At 40.1% G+C, this 21,891-nt stretch overlaps 1 protein-coding gene across 12 annotated transcripts in view; it reads left to right on the plus strand.

The window, feature by feature from the left end:
- Window positions 1-21,891, plus strand: part of OXR1 (oxidation resistance 1) — a 512,712-nt gene that overhangs the window by 369,043 nt on the left and 121,778 nt on the right. For all 12 annotated transcript variants that reach the window (XR_010598952.1, XR_010598951.1, XM_065586020.1 and 9 more), the window contains one exon: window positions 3,607-3,689. Coding sequence is in view for 10 of the 12 variants with exons in the window: in XM_065586020.1 (XP_065442092.1) it covers window positions 3,607-3,689 (83 nt within the window). In the remaining 2 variants the exon portion in view is untranslated. The remainder of the gene's footprint in view (window positions 1-3,606; window positions 3,690-21,891) is intronic.

The following is a 21,891-nucleotide window of genomic DNA, read 5'->3' on the forward strand; positions in this document are numbered from 1 at the left end:
CCTCCAGTTTCCTTGACCTTCATGGGTGGTTGGTAGCATAGGCTGGGGAAAGCTGTGCCTCCCCAAACAACCTGCATGTTCCCACCCACACTCCGCCCTGAAGCCCCGCCCCGCTTCCTTCCAGATCCCTTTCTGCTGTTCCGTGGCCAAAAGGTTGGGGCAGGCAGGCTGGACCGTGTGCACACAAGCCCTAGGGTTGAGGGTGCTGGGGCTGAGCCCATGCCACACCACCCCTCCATTCGCCCAGCGCTGGGACCGCACCACCCACCCAGTGCTCTGGGGCCGGGGGTGCTCCGGGGCTGGGGGAACTTTAGCCACGCTGCCTGCCCAGCACTGGGGCCGGGAGCATTCCAGCTATGCCGCTTGCCTGGCAATCTGGGGCTGGGGACCCGTGGGAGGGCAGAAGGGGAGGGGCCTTGGGTAGAGGAGGAGGGGCCCAATGGCATGTTTACCCACCATCCATGTTGACCTTTGTCAACTAGAGATTCCAAACTGGGTGTGTCCTGCAGACTGCACTTGTGTGGTGGATATTCTGTTGGATGAAAAGTCAGGAATCCAATTCAGGTGTTTGATCTGTCACTTTCCTGTGATACCATGGACCAGGAAGTGATGATGGAATGTTTGCAGGCCCTTGCTTAATTTCATCTCCCCATAGCAAAACTTGTAACTGTCTTCAAAAAGCCATTTTTAATATGCTACGATATTGAGATTTATTAATGATTTAAAAAAAAAAAAAACACAAGGTTTGTTTGTTTGGATTAAAGCAAGGAAGTAATACAATAAAACTGCAATATTGTGGTTGGTGCAATTTCTGGAAAATTTAACTACTGTTTTTATTCACCAACTTTCTAGGGTTAATAATCCCAATCTTTCCAATTTCATGTGAGTTTTTCTATGCCCTTGATCATTTTCAAAAGCCTTCTCTGAACCACCTCTAATTCTGCAATCATTCTCTTGAGGTGAGGGAAATGGTACTACACGCAGTATTCCAGTTGAGACCATGCCATTGATTCAGACAATGGTGTTAGAATATTTTCTTCTTCCTGTTCCTTATGCATCCCAGCATCTTGTTTGCTTCCCCCCTACCCCCCAACTTCATGTTGCATAGAGGACTTACCCAATGTTCCCTCTAATTTTTTCCATCCATGTGTGGAATAAATTTTGTGTTATGTAGTGAGGTATGTGTGGATGTGCACCACCAGTAGAAACAAAAAACCTAGATACAATATATATATTTTTAAAGTTACTATAGGGATAATTACTCCAGCCACGACAGGTTAGGCATTTTAGAACTCACACTTAAATTTAATTCTTTGAGTAGTAAGAGAAATAAGTTATGAAATGCATAGACCAATCAAAAAAATAAAATAACACACTTTGAAAGAATTAAATGACAGAGAATATATGTGCATTGCAGGAAGTACCAAGTAACAAGTACTTCAACTGCTCCCTCTGCGCCTTTCTGATGTGAACTGGGAGTATTCTGAGCAGCTATGGTCTTTTAGCTGCTAGAGCTCAAGGAGGGAGGAGAGAGTTGCTTTCTTCAAACTTTTTGAAACAAAATGTTTGGCTGTCAGGGAGAGAATGTTGTACTCCACAGTCCTGCACCTAGCTTTCAGGGTGCTTGAACACTGAGCAATATTTGCAGCTTGTCTTCAAGAAGCCTTTAATATGCTGTGATGTCGATTGTTTGTTTTTTACAATTAAAACAAACATCTAGCCTTAATGTGGTGGTTAAGGTAAGGAAGCACTACAATAAAATTGCAACATTCCAGTTGAAGGAATTTCTGGGAAATTTAACTATTGTCTTAACCTGCAGTTAAACTGTCTTGACTTAATTCTTATTAAGTCATAACATACTCCCCCCAGTAATGTTACTAGGTTTTACTTACTAGCAACAAGGACTTTCTAGGAGAGGAAATAATCTTGGGGGACAAATTCCCATATTTACAACTATCTGTTAAAATAGTTACTCAAAATAGAGGTCAGTTCTTATCCACACCATAAGAACTGACCTCTATTTTGAGTAACTATTTTAACAGATAGTTGTAAATATGGGAATTTGTCCCCCAAGATTATTTCCTCTCCTAGAAAGTCCTTGTTGCTAGTAAGTAAAACCTAGTAACATTACTGGGGGGAGTGTGTGTGTGTGTGTGGGGGGGGTTATTTTTGTGGGCATTAAAAGACTGTATGAAGTTGTCTTTGTATAAGCATTTTGATAAATTTCATCTCTGTTCAGTGGAGACATGGTGGGGGGCAGTCAGTGACTGCAAAATTGGAAAAGAAACAAGAAATTTTTATCTAAGCTTCTAAATCACTGTTGGGGTGGGGGGGAAGGATAGTAGAAATCACTTAAATGTACAGTAAACGTTTTTTGGCACACTTTAAAAAAATAACATTTACCTATTGTGGTTCATTTCACTTTCTAACAGTATCCTTTTCAAACTTCTGACCTAGTTGTGGCTGAGAATTGTAATAATTGTGTACTGTGCTGAAAACTTGATTGAAATATGTAATGAGTATATAAACTGAAGATATGGAAATAATGCCTCAACACAATCAGCATGCTGCAGTAGAACGTAGCTAACGTTTTACAAATCCACAAATCTGATTCTCTCTCAAGAAAAATCTCTCCCATTTTCGCAGCAAAGATGTATAGCAGAGTGCCAGAATCAAGTCTCATAACAGGAAGATTCTCAGATACTTTTACAAACTATACCTCAGTATTCCTACTTGTATTCAGGAAAGTACTAGTGTAAAATTAAATTATAATGGTCAAATAAAATACATTTTATGTTGGTGAATTATCAAGCTGAATAAAACCAGACCTTTTTTTTAAGTACACATTAGCAAAGTTCTAGTATAGTTGCATTAAATTCCATTTCTTGTATTGGATCCCAGTAAAGCTGCAGACATTACAGGGTGATGGTCATCAAAAATATTCTGTGTTGCATAAGCCAAGGAGCAATGCTTTAGTGCATCTTGACAGTAAGATGAAATGTAAAGCACATCCTCCCTATGCATATAAATCTTATCCCTTTCTAGCTAACATATATGGAGAAGAGAAGTCTTCTAGAGTTTTGTTAATATATACAACTTGTTTGAGATAAATACTTATCTATAAACCACTGTGTATTCTTTAAAATACATTTTGTTCACTTTAAAAGCTGTAACTTTTAATTGCATCTAGTCTCCAGAAGCTGTAAACGGTGTCTGGAGCAGACAGTAATGACAGACCCTGTGCAACATAGAACCAATTAAAGATGATCTTTAGAAGCATTGCTTGTGCAATTGATATGTCCTTGCCTGATGAGGGAGATCAATCATTTTAGTCTTTCCTGCATTAATAGCATTCTGGATGGTAGCAGGTACTTATGTAGTTAACGGATTCCCAGTTGTCTCAGTAGTTTATATTGGTCAGATCCTTAAAGCATAGCAGGGGAGTGAAGTCCCTATTCCAGCAGCTATCTGTCTGTTAGAGAGTCGAGAGTCACAAGGAGCAAGCAGAATTAGATGTCTGCCCACGGGGCTGTAATCGGCAGCCTGTGACAGTACTGTGAGCAAGGAAAATGAATTTAACACGCTCCTTGCCTCAATTTTTTTCAGATAGTGGCCAGAAGAAGAACCCAGACAAGAAAGATGGGCGACGAATGTCTTTTCAGAAGCCTAAAGGGACTATTGAATATACAGTAAGTTGCTGCTTGGCTGTTTAAATATTGCTTTTGCATAGAATGTGTGTAGACTTGAAGTTTTTGATACGTAATGTAAACAAAATTGCTTTGATTGCCTTTGTTCTCTTCAGTCCGTACTTTACTTCTGATAGTTGATTACCTTATTAGGAATTAAGTAGCTAGTATTCTTAATGTTTTCCAGCAGGGATATGAAGCATACTGCAAAAGTGAAACTTTAGTTTTCTATGCAAGTTAAATTAATAGTTGAATAAATGTCAATCAATAGAATTATCTCTACTGTATTTAATTTACAGTAAATAACTAACTATAAAATCACTTACGACTTCTAAAGCTTTCAGCATCATTAACAATCCACCGAATTCAGGAGAAATAATAAAAATAGGGTTAGGTCTGTCTTGGTGGTACCTTTCCAGCATTCTCCTACCAATTTCCATTGATCTATACCTAACAGAGCTGTACTCAGAAGTATCTGAAAATGTGTATATTCCCATCAGTATCTGAAAATGGAGCCTTTCTCTGACTGTTATGTTCTTGAAATGACCCTCAAACTGTGCTGCAGTCAGTTTTTCACGTTTCTGGTTACTAGGGGAAACTGAAGTGAGAAGTATCTGTCTTGTGTTGTGTTTTAGGCTATATAATTACTGCATATAAATTTTCAATTAACATGTTGGAAAATCAGTCAAGTAACTCCTGAACAGTTTTGAAGCTTTGTGATGAAATAAAAATAAATATTTTCCTCTGCAAAGAATAGGATATAAAGAGGTCTAGTAAAGAAAATTATAGCTTTATACAGGAGATAACTTTGTCACTTTTTTCTTATCTACTAATATGGATTACCTTACCTTCAAGAAATATTGTGGGAGGAGTTGAGGGAGTGGGTTCTTGAGATTAGTTCCAAGCTAACTTTTTAGTCTAGTTTACACAGAAAACAAAACTTCTTACACTGTATATATTCAGCTACTCTGACATGTATGGTGAAACAAAATAGGAAAGCGTAACACGCTATTCTGTAGAATAGTTAATCAAATGGATGTATTCTAGAAATAACTATTTTTGTGCCAAGTAAGCACACAGTTCTGTATTGCAATAGCTGAGAAAGTTTATGGGGGGGAGGAGTTGTATGCTATAATTGAGTTTGAAACTTGTGTGGCCTGAGAGTTTTTTGTTTTTGTTTGCAGTAACATTTTATGCATTGTAGATATCATCTCCATGGTACTTACCACTTGATTTAGTGAAGGAATATTGTTCACATAATGTGTCTTCCATTAAAGGGATCTCATTTGTGCATCTGCAGCACATGTATTTTGATTTGCTTAAGGGTTCAATATTGGTTTAGTCATGCAGTGGTCTCCTTGGTGAAATTTTTCTGTCCACGTGTTCTGTTGCATCAGGCTTATGATAGCTTGCAATAATGTGTGTACATGTTACTGCAAGCTATCATAAGTTACCAAGCCACCACCCCATGTGCACACATTGAATTATAGGGCTCTGTGGTCTGTGTATTCAACACATACAATAGGATTTGGGGTTCTGCATCACAGATGGGACCATGATGACCTGCTACCACCGCAGTAACACACGTAAGTTCATATTGCACAGATTGAAATACACTTAGATTTCTGATTGCTTCCCTCTTTTCTATATCTGTGTGAAGGATTGGGCCTACTTTATAGCTCCCTCTTCCAACTGGACCCAGGCTGATGCCTGCGGAGCTAGCTCCCTTGCTGAGGAAATCCTGTCTGGGGCCCTATCACAGAATCCAGGTAGGGTAGTCTCCGGACCAGTTAATTACTGTGGGTTTTATTTCAAGCCTTCTTAATGAAAACAGGATCAGAGCTTCACAGCCTTTCCCCACAAAGCCTGTACAGGTTATGTTCCTTTCCCCCAAATCTATCCCTTACCCCATGAGTTTATCAACCAAAGTTCCTGGCTCTTACCTCAGAGCCCTTTGTGCTAATAGGATTTTTCCCAGTCTCCCTTCTGTCCATCTGTCTCTTGGAGTTGCTCCTCCTAGCAGTTGCTCCAGCCTCTGGCTGGTATTGCCGCCTCCTCTCCCATATCCTTCTCCACCTTTTATGAGGATGAGCCAATTAAGTTACCTGTCTTTTTCACAGGTGCAGTGGGTGGGGCTAATTAGTCAGCCAACTGCAGGCCTCTCAGCCCTGAAGAATACTATCTCTTATACCTTCATAACCCCATCCTCACTCCCCACCCTCAAAAAAAGTGGTATCAATAATATAGTTTGCTACATGCTATTTTACATCTTTTTGGGGACATTTGGGCCCTATCATTTCTTCCAGCTGCAGATTGTTTACAACAGGGAAATACTTAGTTTATATTCTATAAAACTCACATAATGAGATGGTATCCTAGACTTTAGAATCATAGACTTTAAGGTCAGAAGGGACCATTATGATTGTCTAGTCTGACCTCCTGCACAACGCAGGCCACAGAATCGCACCCACCCACTCCTATATCAAACCCCTAACCTATGTCTGGGCTATTGAAGTACTCAAATCATGGTTTAAAGACTTCAAGGTGCAGATAATCCTCCAGCAAGTGACCCTTGCCCCAAGCTGCAGAGTAAGGTGAAAAACCCCCAGGGCCTCTGCCAATTTGTCGTGGAGGAAAATTCCTTCCCAACCCCAAATATGGCGATCAGCTAAACCCTGAGCATGTGGGCAAGACTCACCAGCCAGACACCCAGGAAAGAATTCTCTGTAGTAACTCAGATCCCACCCCATCTAACATCCCATCGCAGGCCATTGGGCATATTTACCGCTAATAGTCAAAGATCAATTAATTGCCAAAATTAGGTTATCCCAGCATACCATCCCCTCCATAAACTTACCAAGCTCAGTCTTTTGCCCCCACTGCTCCCCTTGGAAGGCTGTTCCAGAACTTCATTCCTTTGATGGTTAGAAACCTTCATCTAACTTCAAGTCTAAACTTCCTGATGGCCAGTTTATATCCATTTGTTCTTGTGTCCACATTGGTACTGAGCTTAAATAATTCCTCTCCCTCCCTGGTATTTATCCCTCTGTTATATTTATAGAGAGCAATCATATCTCCCCTCCGCCTTCTTTTGGTTAGGCTAAACAAGCCAAGCTCTTTGAGTCTCCTTTCATAAGACAGGTTTTCCATTCCTCGGGTCATCCTACTAGCCCTTCTCTATACCTGTTCCAGTTTGAATTCATCCTTCTTAAACATGGGAGACCAGAACTGCACACAGTATTCCAGATGAGGTCTCAGCAGTGCCTTGTATAACGGTACTAACACCTCCTTATCTCTACTGGAAATACCTCGCCTGATGCATCCCAAGACCGCATTAGCTTTTTTCACGGCCATATCACATTGGCAGCTCATAGTCATCCTGTGATCAACCAATACGCCACGGTCCTTCTCCTCCGCTCATGTGACCCCAGCTTATAACAAAAATTCTTGTTGTTAATCCCTAAATGCATGACCTTGCACTTTTCACTATTAAATTTCATCCTGTTACTATTACTCCAGTTTACTAGGTCATACAGATCTTCCTGTATGATATCCTGGTCCTTCTCTGTATTGGCGATACCTCCCAGCTTTGTGTCATCCGCAAACTTTATTAGCACACTCCCACTTTCTGTGCCAAGGTCAGTAATAAAAAGATTGGTCCCAAAACCGATCCCTGAGGAACTCCACTAGTAACCTCCCTCCAGCCTGACAGTTCACCTTTCAGCATGACCTGTTGTAGTCTCCCCTTTAACCAGTTCCTTATCCACCTTTCAATTTTCATATTGATCCCCATCTTTTCCAATTTAGCTAATAATTCCCCATGTGGAACCGTATCAGATGCCTTACTGAAATCGAGGTAAATTGGATCTACTGCGTTTCCTTTGTCTAAAACAGTGGTCTCCAAAGTGGGGTGCGCAAGAGGATCCTTGGGGGTGCATGGCAGAGGAGTGCTTCTCCTCCCCCCCCCCCCCCCCACCGGCTTTTTTTTTATAAACTTCGGCAAAAATGGTAGAGACTGCGCGGCAGGGGGTGCATGCTCAAATTTTTTTACTGATAGGGGTGCATGATCAAAAAAGTTTGGAGACCACTGATCTAAAAGATCTGTTACCTTCTCAAAGAAGATCAGGTTGGCTTGGCATGATCTATCTTTTTGTAAAACCATGTTGCATTTTGTCCCAATTACCATTGACCTCAATGTCCTTTACTACGTTCTCCTTCAAAATTTTTTCCAAGACTTTGCATACTACAGATGTTAAACTAACAGACTTGTAGTACCCAGATCACATTTTTTTTTCTTTTCCTTAAAAATAGGAACTGTTAGCAATTCTCCAGTCATACGGTACAACCCCTGAGTTTACAGATTAATTAAAAATTCTTGCTAATGGATTTGCAATTTCATGTGCCAGTTCCTTTAATGTTCTTGGATGAAGATTATCTGGGCCCCCCGATTTAGTCCCATTAAGCTGTTAGAGTTTGGCTTCTACCTCGGATGTGGTAATATCTACCTCCATATCCTCATTCCCATTTGTCATCCTACCATTATCTCTAAGCTCCTCATTAGTCTCATTAAAGACTGAGGCAAAGTATTTGTTTAGATATTGGGCCATGCCTAGATTATCCTTAACCTCCACTCCATCCTCAGTGTTTAGCGGGCCTATGTCTTCTCACTTTGTTTTCTTCTTATTTATATGGCTATATATAGGAGAGGGATAGCTCAGTGGTTTGAGCATTGGCCTGCTAAACCCAGGGTTGTGAGTTCAATCCTTGAAGGGGCCACTTGGGGATCTGGGGCAAAATCAGTACTTGGTCCTGCTAGTGAAGGCAGGAGCTGGACTCAATGACCTTTCAGAGTCCCTTCCAGTTCTATGAGATGGGTATATCTCCATTTATTATTAACCTTTTACTATTGGTTTTAATTCCCTTTGCAGGTCCAACTCTACAAGGCTTTTGGTCTTTCTCACTTTATCCCTACATGTTCTGACCTCAATAAGGTCGCTTTCCTTGTTGATTCCTCCCATCTTCCACTCCTTGTAGGCTTCCTGCTTTTTCTTAATCACCTCTCTGAGATCCTTGCTCATTCAGTTTGGTCTACAACTCCTGCCTATGAATTTTTCCCCCTTTCTTGGGATGCAGCCTTCTGATAGTTTCTGCAACTTTGACTTGAAGTAATTCCAGGCCTCCTCCACCTTTAGCTTCACAAGTTCTTCAGTCCAATCCACTTCCCTAACTAATTTCCTTAATTTTTTAAAGTTTAAAGTTAGCCCTTTTGAAATCAAAAACCCTAGTCACAGATCTATTTTTGTTTATCCTTCCCTTTAGTTTGAACTGAATTAGCTAGCTCATGATCGCTCGAACCAAGGTTGTCCCCACTACTCACCAAAACCAAATCTAAAATGGCATCCCCTCTTGTTGGTTCAGCAACTACTTGGTGAAGGAATCCATCAACTATCACATCCAGGAAAATCTGAGCCCTATTAGTATTACTAGCACTTGTCCTCCAGTCTATATCTGGGAAGTTAGTCTCCCATGATCACACAATTCCCATTAGTATTTACTTCATTAAAAACATTAGAGGTCTCTATCCGTAGCCAAATCGGATCCCGGTGATCTATAGCACACCGCAAGTAATATCCCAAGGGAGGCTCTAGTAGCTTTCTTCCCCAATGTGATTTTTGCCCAGACAGACTCAGTCTTATCCATTCCATCACTTCTTATTTCTTTACAGTCTACCTCATCGTTGATATACAATGCTACTCCACCACTTTTGCCTTTATTTCTGTCTTTCCTAAACAGCACATACCCTTCACTACCTGTACTCCAGTCATGACTACTATTCCACCATGTTTCTGTTATCCCTATAATATCTGGTTTCACCTCCTGCACCAGTAACTCTAGTTCCTCCATTTTGTTACCTAGGCTCCTCGCATTGGTGTACAAACATCTTAATTTTTGCTGTTTGGCTTTGCTCAATTTCTTTACCCGATTAGGCCCAGACATTCTACTGCCAGTATCACCTATTAGACTGGTATCTACACTACCCTTCCTCCTTATGTCCATTCTCCTACCCACGGTAGTATCCTTTCTTACTTCGTTTTCTTCCCTCTCAATGTTTAAAATCCAGCATGGAGATTACCTGGACATCTCCCCCAAATTCCTAGTTTAAAGCTCTCTTAATCAGTTGTGCCAGCCTGCATCCTAGAAGTCTATTTCTCTCCCTACTCACGTGAAGTCCATCCTGAGAGAACAGTCCTCTGTCCATGAATGCCTCCCAATGGCCATACATCCCAAAGCCCTCCTTATAGCACCACTGCCTGAGCCATCTGTTGATCGTCATAATCTTGTCAGACCTTTGTTACCCTTCTCTAGGAACAGGCAGAATCCCACTCAAGATCACCTGAGCTATATTGTTCACATATGCATAGTCTGTGTATTTGATTCTAAAAACCGCAACAATTCATAACAATAATTAGTCTTTCTGGGTCAAATCTCAAAGCATACAACTTTTGGACTCTTTTGCCCTTTCTTCTGGTAATTAGCATCAACTTGGAAAAACTCTCCCTTCATCTGTCAATTCACAAGGCAGTGCCAGGAGATATGATACTGGGGTCCTGTGTTAGCCAAGCCTGTACTACTGTCTTGGATAGATAATTGGCTTTGCATGATACAAAGAAATCTGGTCTCATCAGAAATCACTACTATTGTAAATATCAGATTCTTTAATTGTAGAATTTCTCTCCTTTTCTAAATATCAGTCATCTGAGAAACATAAAAGGATGTATCATCTGCTTGAAAACTCCCAATTGCAGTGGCTGTTCCTACCCAATTCTCTCTCAAACCTGATATATTGCTCTGTAAAATTTTCTGAAACTATGTTTTGGGTTCTGTTGCTTAATAGACTGTACTACTTCTAGTAGAGAGACAAGGTGGGTGAGGTAATACCTTTTTATTGGACCATTTCTGCTGGTTAGAGAGACAGAGCTCTTCTTTCAGGTCACCTTGTCTCTCTAATACCCTGGGACTAACATGGCTACGACAATACTGCATACTACTTCTAGTAGGTAGCAGCACTAAAACCACAGAGATCATTCAGTATGCTTTTGAATAGCATTTCCATACTAATAATATCTTACGTATATGGCTCCCACTACTGTAATATCTGAGAGCCTCAATTTTTAATGCATTTATTCTCATGTGATTTGTGTTTAGGTTGCAGCATATAATAAAGAGCTTTGACATATTAGAATGATGCCTGATACTTGACAAAATATGGTTGCTTTTACCATATATCAGAGGGGTAGCCATGTTAGTCTGGATCTGTAAAAGCAGCAGAGAGTCCTATGGCACCTTATAGATTAACAGACGTATTGGAATATGAGCTTTCATGGGTGAATACCCACTTCGTCGGATGCATATAGTGGCAATTTCCAGAGGCAGGTATAAATATGCAAGCAAGAGTGAGTCAGGCTAGTCTATAAGGTGCCACAGGGCTCTTTGCTGCTTTAACCATATTTTGGACATTTAAGTGCATCTGGAAAGAATTTTTGTTTGGCTGATTCTGTGCATGGTGGCTGGCTTATTTTGGGGGAGAGAATCAGGAGAAGGGGCTAGGAACAAAGGACTAATAAGCCAATATTTTTGTTTTGTAGGGATTTTTGCTAGTCTGTCATGGAGGCTCCAAAGGAGGCTTGTTTAGGTAGCAGTTTAAAATATACTAGTATAAGTACCTCCTCTACTGCCTCCCAGAGCCTGCACCCCAGACCCCCACCCAAATTCCATCCCAGAGCCTTAAGCAGGTGGGGGGCAGAGTTTTGGGGGGGACAGGTTCTGGGTAGCATGAGTGACATTGGCCCCGTGGGAGGATTTGAGGACTGGCACTGGCCTTAAAGTAAATTGAGTGAGACCCCTGCTATGCAGCCTTTGGCTCACACTATGGCTACATCTACACTACAGGGGGGGTCGATTTAAGATACGCAAATTCAGCTACGTGAATAGCATAGCTGAATTGGACGTATCGCAGCCGACTTACCCCGCTGTAGGGACGGTGGCAAAATCGACCTCTGCGGCTTCCTGTCGACGGCGCTTACTCCCACCTCCGCTGGTGGAGTAAGAGCGTCGATTCGGGGATCGATTGTCGGGACGCGATAAATCGATCCCCGAGAGGTCGATTTCTACCCGCCGATGCAGGCGGGTAGTGTAGACCTAGCCTGAGACAGCCAAGTCTAATATAGTGTGGGTTACTAACAACCTTATTCACCATATATAAATTTTACCAATCCCAAAAGATCGGGCATATTACCCACCAGGTCAGTGAATATTTCAGCTCTTACCCAAGTACACACTTAGAGCCAATCCCTATTAACTAAATCTAAGATTTATTAATAGAAAAGAAGAGTTGCTCTGGTTAAAGATCATTATACATGCAGATATGAATAGAGTTCTTAGGTCAATTTCATAGCAGATGGTGAAGCTGCTGATTTTGCAAAAATCTTTCTGGAATCAATTTAAAAGGTTATAGTCCAGTCAGCGGTCCATGTGCGGAGAGCTTGCTCAAATTCTTCCATGAGAATTTTCAGAGTGGATCCAGAATAACCTGGAGACCTCAGTCTTGTGGGCTTCTACTTTCCCTGTCAAAGTTTAAGCAGATCTGATATAGCAAGGATCAGGCCTCAAACTTTCTTTATAGCTGAAGTTCAGCAGTTGTCTCAGCAGGCCCTCCTGGGCTGAAGAGGAGTTAATGTATATTGTTGCTTTGAAGCTAATCTATTTCCTAGGCATACAAGGTAACTAGTTGCATTCATTAGTGCAAGGAAATTAACCAATAACTAGTTCACAGGTAGTTTATTACAAACTTCAAAGAGAAATGAAAACAATAATATTACACCACAAGTCCCATCTAAATGATAATATCCACTTTTGATCTCTGAATCCATAGACTGTTCAGCATCTACAAGCTAATTAAATCACATTTTTAAACTTCTAACAAGATATAGGTGAGCACTGACAAATATAATCAGTATCTATTCTTAATTCTCTACTGATACAGGCCTACATGTCAAGGATTCTAGTCTATTTAACATGGCTTTGCTAGCTATCTACAACGAATGTCCCTGTTTACTGTTTCAGTGTTCTTCTAATCTGTCCTTATGGGTTGCTTTTAAGTCATCCAGCCTGCTGGTTACTTAACCCTCACTGGCTCAGCATCACAGATGACTGTAAACTCTCAATAGCTTAAAGAGGCCCTACTCTTGAGTGTCTGTGGACCCTTGTCTTAATCCTTGTGGGTCTTAAAGTCCAGTCTTTGGCACACACTCATTTTGATGTCCTGTCTAGCCAAATGTAGGAGTGAAAGAGCAAACTAACTATTTGATAAGTCCCTTGTAATGGACAGATTAAGTAGCTTGCCTGTAAGGTTTAAGTAAAACCTTTGATCATAACTACAGTAACTCCTCACTTAACGTCCTCCCACTTAACATTGTTTCAAAGTTATGTCGCTGCTCAATTAGGGAACATGCTCGTTTAAAATGTCGTTTGGCTACCTGCTCTGTCCACTGCTTGTAAGAGTCTGTGGAAGAGCAGCGACTTTACAAGGGAGCATTGCACAAGTTCCTCTTCTCTGCCTCCTTCCCCGTCCTCCCAGCGCTTCCCCCACTGCCAAACAGCTGTTTGTCGGCGCTTAGGACTTTCTGGGAGGGAGGGGGAGGAGCGGGGAAGTGCCGCGTCTCTGCTCCTGCCCCTCCCTCCCAGAAAGTCCTAAGCGCCAACAAACCAACTGTTTAGTGGCGCTTAGGACTTTTGGGGGGCAGGGGGAGGAGGAGCGGAGATGCGATGTGCTCCGGACAGTAGGTGGCGTGGGGGTGGGAAGAGGTGGGCCTGGAGTGGAGCGGGGATGGTAAGAGGCAGGCCTGGAGCATCCCCTGGCAAAGTCGGCGCCTGTTCTTCTCAGGGGAAGCTGCTGCGAAGGTGCTTCCTAGCGTCCTTGCCTGCAGCGGGCTGTGCTTGTGTGAGGTAAGCCAGGGGCACTTCCCAACCACAGTACAATACTGTACAGTATATAATGCCTTTTGTGTGCCCCCAAAAAATTTCCTTGGAACCTAACCTCCTGCATTTACCTTAAATCTTATGGGAAAATTAGATTCGTTTAACATTGTTTCACTTAAAGTTGCATTTTTCAGGAACATAACTACGTTAAGTGAGGAGTTACTGTACTGAAAATGGTTTGCCAGTAGTTGCAGAAAACTTGTGCCTGGGTCCTCCACTCTGATAGCTCACTTGATGGACTTAACTAAAATCAGTACCCTTAGGAAATCCTCATTGTGAGGAAAAACTGGTATTCAAAGACATGTCAAGCAATGAAGTGGCCAGTAGTGCCTCTCTTTTGACAAGTTTCACCTGTGGCTCCCTCCGTAGTTGCATGGTATGGAAGATACGAAGTGCAGGACTGTGTACTGGCAGCTAGCCTTACTCCTTTTGTGGTGAATGGGTTTTTGTTTTTTTTCTTCCTTTTCCCCCTGCACTCTCCCCACGTGAGTGGGTTGAGAGAATGTGGCTTCTGCCGAGTACAGTTTTTTTATGTTTTGGAGGGAGGAAGAGAGGAGAAGAGCATCTAATAGTTCATGTGCTCCATCTGACCACCAGCTGGAAGGTAAATAACTCCGTGTTTTGTGGCTTGGTTCTCCACTGACTTGCATCTTTTGTAATTGCATCTATGCAAAGTGAGTCTAAAATGCTACCAGATTAGAACTTTACACTTGCTTGGATAGATATAAGCAACTACACAAGGTGCAAGTCAGTGGAGAATAAGGCCCAATACATTCACACAGCTGAAATGGAGCTGGTCTGGTGACTAATAGATAGGAAAGCTAGAAGAGCTTTTGGGGGTGTGGTTTTTTGCTTTTTGTTTTAATTAAAATGAAAACACAACCTTCTCAGAAGAGAGGAAGCAGAGCTCCATGTTTGCTTGTTAATAGTCTGTGTTGTAGACCAGTCTGAGTGGTCCTTAATTTGTTTTATAGTTTTATCAAATGTACTTCTGTTTTAATTGTGTGTTTAGGAACTTGGATATAAAAAGGGTGGTGAAAAGAAGTCAAACTTGCTCACTGAAAATCTTTGATAACTCCAAAATGTTTTGGAACAATTGGCCTGCTCAGGACTGGCTTATAGTGAAATATTGCTGTGTGTTGGAAATAGATGTTATATTATGGTGGTACTTTGCATGAAAATTGAATTACCCCTGCAGTTTAAATAGAGTGCACTTCTTCTTTGCTCGTCTTAAATCAGAGAAGTTGACTAATGGTACAAGTTTATCCAGTTTAGCAACTAACAATTGAGTTCTATTGTGTGTATGAACTTTAAGTTAGATGAAAGCCAAAACAACTTTACATAATGAATTTTAATGAAAGTGTGTAGAGCTCTGGATATAACACTTTACTTTCTGACTTGACTGTCAACTTACTGCCATGTCTGTAATGAACAATAAATGCCTTGCTCTTGTTATGTTCCTCTTTGGTATTTGGTTTTGTAATAGTAATTAAAAAGTGACATTTGGAATAATGGAATTCTTTACTTTTTCGTAAACACATACAAAAATGTCTACATCACCATGGAATATTGAAATATTACAATGTGTGTTCTTGGATACATGACTCTAGAAGTTTCCAAATGTCAGTTGAGCAGTTGTTTACAAAATAACGAAGTTTGCACATGGCAGAAAACCTATACAGGAAAGCATCTAGATAATTAGCTTCTTGTGTCGACCTATTATGTCAGTGCACACACTACAGCCTTGCTTCTGCTGACGTATGTGTCCTACTGCACCGGCATAATAACTCCACCTCCACGAGAGGCATAAGCTTATTTTGTGTAGTTAGAGCAATGCAGTGTCCCTGTAGACACTGATACATTCTTGTGAATTTCACTGTTCTGCTGGACTGAACATATGTTGATTTCAGTTTATAGGATAGACATACCCTTAATTGTGTTCACATGCTAGGCTAATGTGGAAGTGACTTCTTTCTAAAGTAAAGCAATACTTTGGCATCCAGAATTGCGGTTTAAGACATATGATTGTGATGTGTTCTCAGATACATCAAAAATCATCCCTGAAGCTTCCACCTTTGACCTTGAGTGTTTAAAAAACCAGAAATGGGAAATATGTGGATAAACTATCTTTTCTAAAGAAAAGCCACTCTGCTAATAGTACTTAGTGAAATTTTACTAGTAATGCCAGTTTCTTCCAGTCCCCTGGGATAGAAATTACCAGGTGCAAGGGAGAACACGGAGCTGCGGAAGGAGAACTTCCTTCAAAGCTGCCTTTTCTATTCACCCTCTATGATCTGCCTGAAAGAATCTTCCAGTTGCTTATTGTAGCAAAAGATAATTTAATTAAACCTCACAAACCCACTCCTTCCTGGAAAGCCATATTTTCTTCTTCCTATGTTCAGTACTGCTTACAAAATTTGTTTTACCCTGCCAAGACATTTAGGTTGCTCCAGAAACCATTAAAATACAGCACAGTTTACAAAATTAGGATAATCAGTGGAATCCATATTATCCATATTGACTGGGAGGAAGAGGGGAGAAACCAACTAATGCACAAGACTTTTTTTACAACAACTCATTTCTCTTTCTTATATATAATATATGGAGAAATGCACATGCACACGCTCTTGCTCTTGCTCTCGCTCTCTCTGATATTTGAGACCCATTAATTTAAATTATGGCTGCAGCTGTCTGAATTTTCTTACTCCCTCAAGACTCAGCTACTACTGCGGAGCTGAGTATCTGCGACACCCGTTGAAGATTCTTCTCATTAGCTTCCATGTGCCCACCATGGAAGAAGCAATAGTCAAATGTTTGAATCTGTTTGTGTTACAGTATGTGCTGTCCTTGTCTTCTGAAGTTATTTGATTTTATTCCTGTTTCTACCAGCTGCCTTGCTCTGAAATGTTCCCTGTTTTCTTGATCAATATTTATCACCTGTTTCATTTATACTACACCACTTAAAGGGATGCTCAAACAAGTAGTTTCTAAATTTTTAGATTATGGATTATTTCTTTTGAGGTTTTTGTTTGTTTTTTGTTTGTTTGTTTTGTTTGTTTTTTAAAGTTAAGAACAGAAATATTACTTTTGGTTGAAAAGTGTGTGTGTGTGTTTGTAAGGCTGACCATTATACTATTTCATAACCGAAATCAAAGATTAAGATGACCAATTTTTTTCATTATCCAAGTAGCGTGAAAAGCAAACTGAAGTGATATTTGTAATGCTGCAAAGAAACAATTCTAATTATTATTATTAGACCGTGACCCTCTAAGACTATCAGTATTTTTTCTCAGTGTACTGCTCCTTCATATACAAGAATAATTTGGAGATTATTTCTACATTGTCAACCTGTGTTCGCTGTTGTCACTCAATTGTTAACGAATGAATTAGTTAAAGATAATGCTTGTCCCTGAATAGATCTTTGTGGGATTCCAGCTGTTTTTGTCATTAAATGTATTCCTTCTAATGTACTTTAATAATGGCCTCAAAATGCTGTGATCTGGGTGATATTAATGATACTTGGTGGGATGATTCCCATGACAGGAATGTTAAAATCAATGGCTTTAACCTATTTAGAAAGGACCGAGTGCCCAAAAAGGGATGGGGAATGTCAAAAATGGCATTACCTGTTTCTGAGTTACTGATAACTCAGAAGAAAATAATCTTGAGTACTTATTGATCAATGACTTAACAGATAAAGCACAAGATTTGATACTGGTGTCTGCTACAGACCACCAAAGCATATTTGCGGAATAGGATGACTATTTGCTTACACACCTGGTTGTAATGTGTAAGAAAAATAGCTGTGAGATCATGGGGGGACTCCAGTTTAAGTGAGATATGCTGGAGGTCTCCTGCTACCAGTACTAAAACATTCTTGTAATTTCAAATGTTATAGATGACAACTTCCTAACTAAGTGTTGCATTTAACATGGGAGAAGTCTATATTAGTCCTCATCTTTCCAGCTAAAGAGGAACTGATCACCAAAATAAAAAAATAATGGTAACTTATGTACAAGTGATTATGACTTGATCACATTTATAATGTGCAAACAGAATAAAATTCAGACCAATTATTTTTATATATTGGTGCTTTAAAAGGGCCAGTTTCATACAGTTGAAGCAAATCACCTGGGAGGAAGAATTTAATCAGAAAAATGTGAATGATAATTGGGAATCATTTAAGAACAATTTACTAGATGCCCAAAAAGCTACAATTGAGGAAGGAGACCACATAGATTTTTTTTTTTTTAATTACCTGATTTAGAGGAGCAGTGAAGGCAGCTGACTTTTTTTTTTTTTTTTTTTTTTAAGTTACAAATGGAAGAAACTGTATGTTGACAGTAATGAACATGAATCAGAAGCTAGGGATTGTAGAAAATTGATAAGGGAAGCAAAGGGACACAACTCTGCTGGTGACTGACTTTTCCTTAAGAACAATAAGGAAGGAGGAGTTTAAGGTGATTAGGAACAAAAATAATCCTGACAATGGCATCAGTCCATTACTAGATGGAAATTGTAGAATGATCATTAGTAATACATAAAAGGAAGAAATATTCAATAAATATTTGTTCTATATTTGGGGGGAGGGCAGGTGTTATATATGACAACACTCATTCCATTCCACTAGTATTTCAGGACGATATTAAACAGCAGCTACTAAAATTGATACTTCCCCCCCCCCCCTTCAAATCCTGTCTAGATAACTTGCATCCAAGAGTTCTAAAAGAGCTGGCTGAGGAGCCTGTTGGATTTTTAATGTTGGCTTCCCTTCCCCCCCCCCCCCCAATAAGTCTTGCAGCACTCAGCTCTTGGCCCTATGCTATTTAACATTTTTATTGATGAAATGGCAGAAATGATAGTTATCACTGATAGTTTGCTGATGACACATTGCGGTAAATAATGAAGAGGACAGATCACTGTTCCAGTGCAATCTGGGTTGATTGGGAAGCTGAACACAAGCAAAGAATATGCATTTTAATCAGTTCAATGTAAATGTATACATTAGGAACAAAGAATGCAGGTCAAACTTACATGATGGGGGAGGAGGGGGGGTCTATACTAAGAATAAGTGATCCTGGAAAAGATTTGGGGGTTGTGGTGTACAGTCAGCTGAACAGGAGTTTCTACTGTGAGACTGGTGAAAAGGGCTAATGCATAAATAGGAACATTTCAAGCAGGAGTAGAGGATATTTTATTTCTGTATTTGGCAGTGATGCATCTGCTGATGGAATACGGAGTCCAGTTCTGGTGTCAGCAGTTCAAGAAGAATGTTAAATGGGAGAATTTTTGTGGCTCTTCTCTGAACAAACATTAAAGGATTAAGGATAAGAAAACATGCCTTATAGTGACTGTATTCCTTGAGTCTATCTATTTAGCTTAATAAAGAGAAGGTTAAGGGGTGACTTGATTGCAATTGCTAAGTATCTAAATGGGGAACAAATATTTAATAATGAGCTCTTCAATCTAGCAGAGAAAGGTATAACATGATTCAATGGCTGGAAGTTGAAGCTAGACAAATTCAGACTGGAAATAAGGTGTGCATTTTTAATAGTGAGAGTAATTAGCCATTGGAACAACTTACCCAGTGCCATGGTGAATTCTTCACCAGTGGCTATTTTAAAATCAAGATTGGATGTTTTTTTTCTAAAGATCTGTTTGTTTTAGGGAAGTTTAATGGCCTGTGTTGTACTGGAAGTCAGACTAGATGATCACAACGGTCCCTCTTGCCCTTGAAATCTATGAACAATTTAATCTGACTACAGCTTTTATATCCTAACTTTATCAGTCTTGCAACTCAGTCAAAATTCCGTCCATCGTCTGAGGTGTTAAATTTGAATAAAGTCTACAATAGACGAACACTAGAGATGTCAGCATGAATTCTGAAGTTTTGCCACTCATTTTATAAACATATACATAGATTTTGACCCTAACATTCTTCAATCGGCTTCCTGTTGTTCGAAAATTAATGGGATCAATGGAAGAAAGACCTCACTGTTGATGCAAACATATTAAGAAAAAAAGTGAAAATTTTATTAAGTTGTTACAAATTTGTTTGCACCTTTATTGAATATTAAGATATAGCTACAAGAGTTATAGCCAGGATACTTGGAAATATAACAATACACATTTGGCTAATTGTTACAAAATAGTAAAAGCTAATAGAAGCAGAAACTCTGCAATTTCTTTTATCTCCCAAAGACGAGCAAAGTTCAGGCATGCAAGTCACATGAACACTTTTTTCTTTTTTGTTTGTTTGGAAGTAATCTGATTTGTGAAGGAGAATGCAGGGTTGTGTTATCAGAGCAACACATCTAGAAGGAAAGTGGACTGACCCCAAAACACTTTCCTTTTTCTTTTCAAAGAAAAATCTGAGTTTAAATCCACTCAAAATTCTAGACCTGTCCTTACTGAATTTGATTTTTTTGTAAACATGCAGTCCTCCCTCCTTCCATCTATTTTGAAGAACATTTATGGGGTAGGAAGTCTTTTAGAAGTAACCAGTATCTTCTCTAACTTGTTTCCACTTAAACATTAAAACTTTGTTTCTCAAGTGCTTAAAATGCCATAAGCTTCTTTTAATATAAATATTTGTAAATATTTTGTATCTAAATGCAAGCTTTCATATAACTGACTGATATATGAATAGTAAAATGTGTTATGTACAAATATAGTAAGATCATTTGATAGTCATTATTAATGTAAGAAGCCATTTAAGTACATTTATATCAATGGAGAGTTAATTACCGGCAGTGCTCAAACAACTCTCAACCCTGTCAAGAAGATGAGAAAAATCATCCTTCCAAAAATTGTCATATAAAAGCAACAAGTCAAGCTAAACACTTTCTCTAAGTTACTTAATTGTAAAAGACTGTTTTGAGAACTAAAAATTTTTATATAAGTAACGAGTGCTTTGAATTTCTGAAGACAGAATTTCATTTCCTGTCAAAATAATAAAATTAAAAGAATAACTCAGAGGACTGAATACTTTTAAAAGATTTTTAATTTTTTTTTATTTGGATTTTTCCTACCAGAACAAGAGCAAAGACAATTTAAAAATATTGCATGTTCATTAAATGAATAGCTTGTTGAGGAGCTGAAAGTATCACCTAAGCCAACCTGAAAGACTTGGAGCCAATGAAAGCATGACAGCAACCAATTTAAATCTAAACAAGCGTAAAAGAGGTGTGTTTTCCCTATATGAAAATAAGGATGCGAAAAGTAAAAAGCCTGAAGTGAGCACCCCACACTCACCCCCTGCAATTCTGCTTAGACAGCAAGCACTCCACAGCTCATCCTGTCTATCTTTACAAGCAAGCTGCTAGAGAGATTTAAAAAAAAGACTCAAAAAGGACAAGTTTACACTTAAAACGTTGCATTGGTACATCTGCACTGGTACATCGTCCACTGTAGTGTTTTAATGAAGATGCCCTATGCTGGGAGAGAGCTCTCCCATCAGCGTTTATAATCCACCTTCATGAGAGATGGCAGCTATGTCAACAGGAGAAGTTCTCCTGCCAGTGTAGTGCTGTGTACAGAGGGGGTTAGGTCAGTATAGAGTTACCATTCGTCCGGATTCCCCTGGACATGTCCGGCTTTTAGAGTCTCTGGGGAGATAAGGTACAGAAGGGGGGAGTTAGGAGCGCGGGGGGGGGGGGGGGGGGAACACCCTGACATTAGCACCCCTCTCTCTCTCCTCCCCCCCCCCCCCGCACAGCAAGCAGGAGGCTCCCAGGAGCAGCTCCAAGGCAGAGGGCAGGAGCAGCACATGGCAGCTGGGGGAGGGGCAGCTGAACTGCCCAGCAATTGATAGCCTGCTTGGCGGCTGCTGCACAGGGAACTTAGGGGAGCGGGGAGCTGGTGGTGGTGGTGGGGGTTTACAAATTCCTGTTTTCAGCTTTTCATCCCATCCTCTATAAGAATGCTTTAAAAAAAAAAAAAAAAAAATTAGAACTCAGATCAGTTTACTCTTGGTGCCACACCTGAAGGAATTCTAGAACCTTCTGGATTTCCTTTGCTCATTTAAGGCATAGCCCTTTTAAATGTAGGTAGTAGTTTCCCTACAAAAGGAATTAGGGTTTACAAGAAGAATGCAGTAGAACCTCAGAGTTATGAACTGACCGTCAACCCCACACCTCATTTAGAGCCGGAAGTACGCAATCAGGCT

This window comes from Chrysemys picta, chromosome 2 (assembly GCF_011386835.1).
Source record: "Chrysemys picta bellii isolate R12L10 chromosome 2, ASM1138683v2, whole genome shotgun sequence".
Taxonomy (NCBI): Eukaryota; Metazoa; Chordata; order Testudines; family Emydidae; genus Chrysemys; species Chrysemys picta.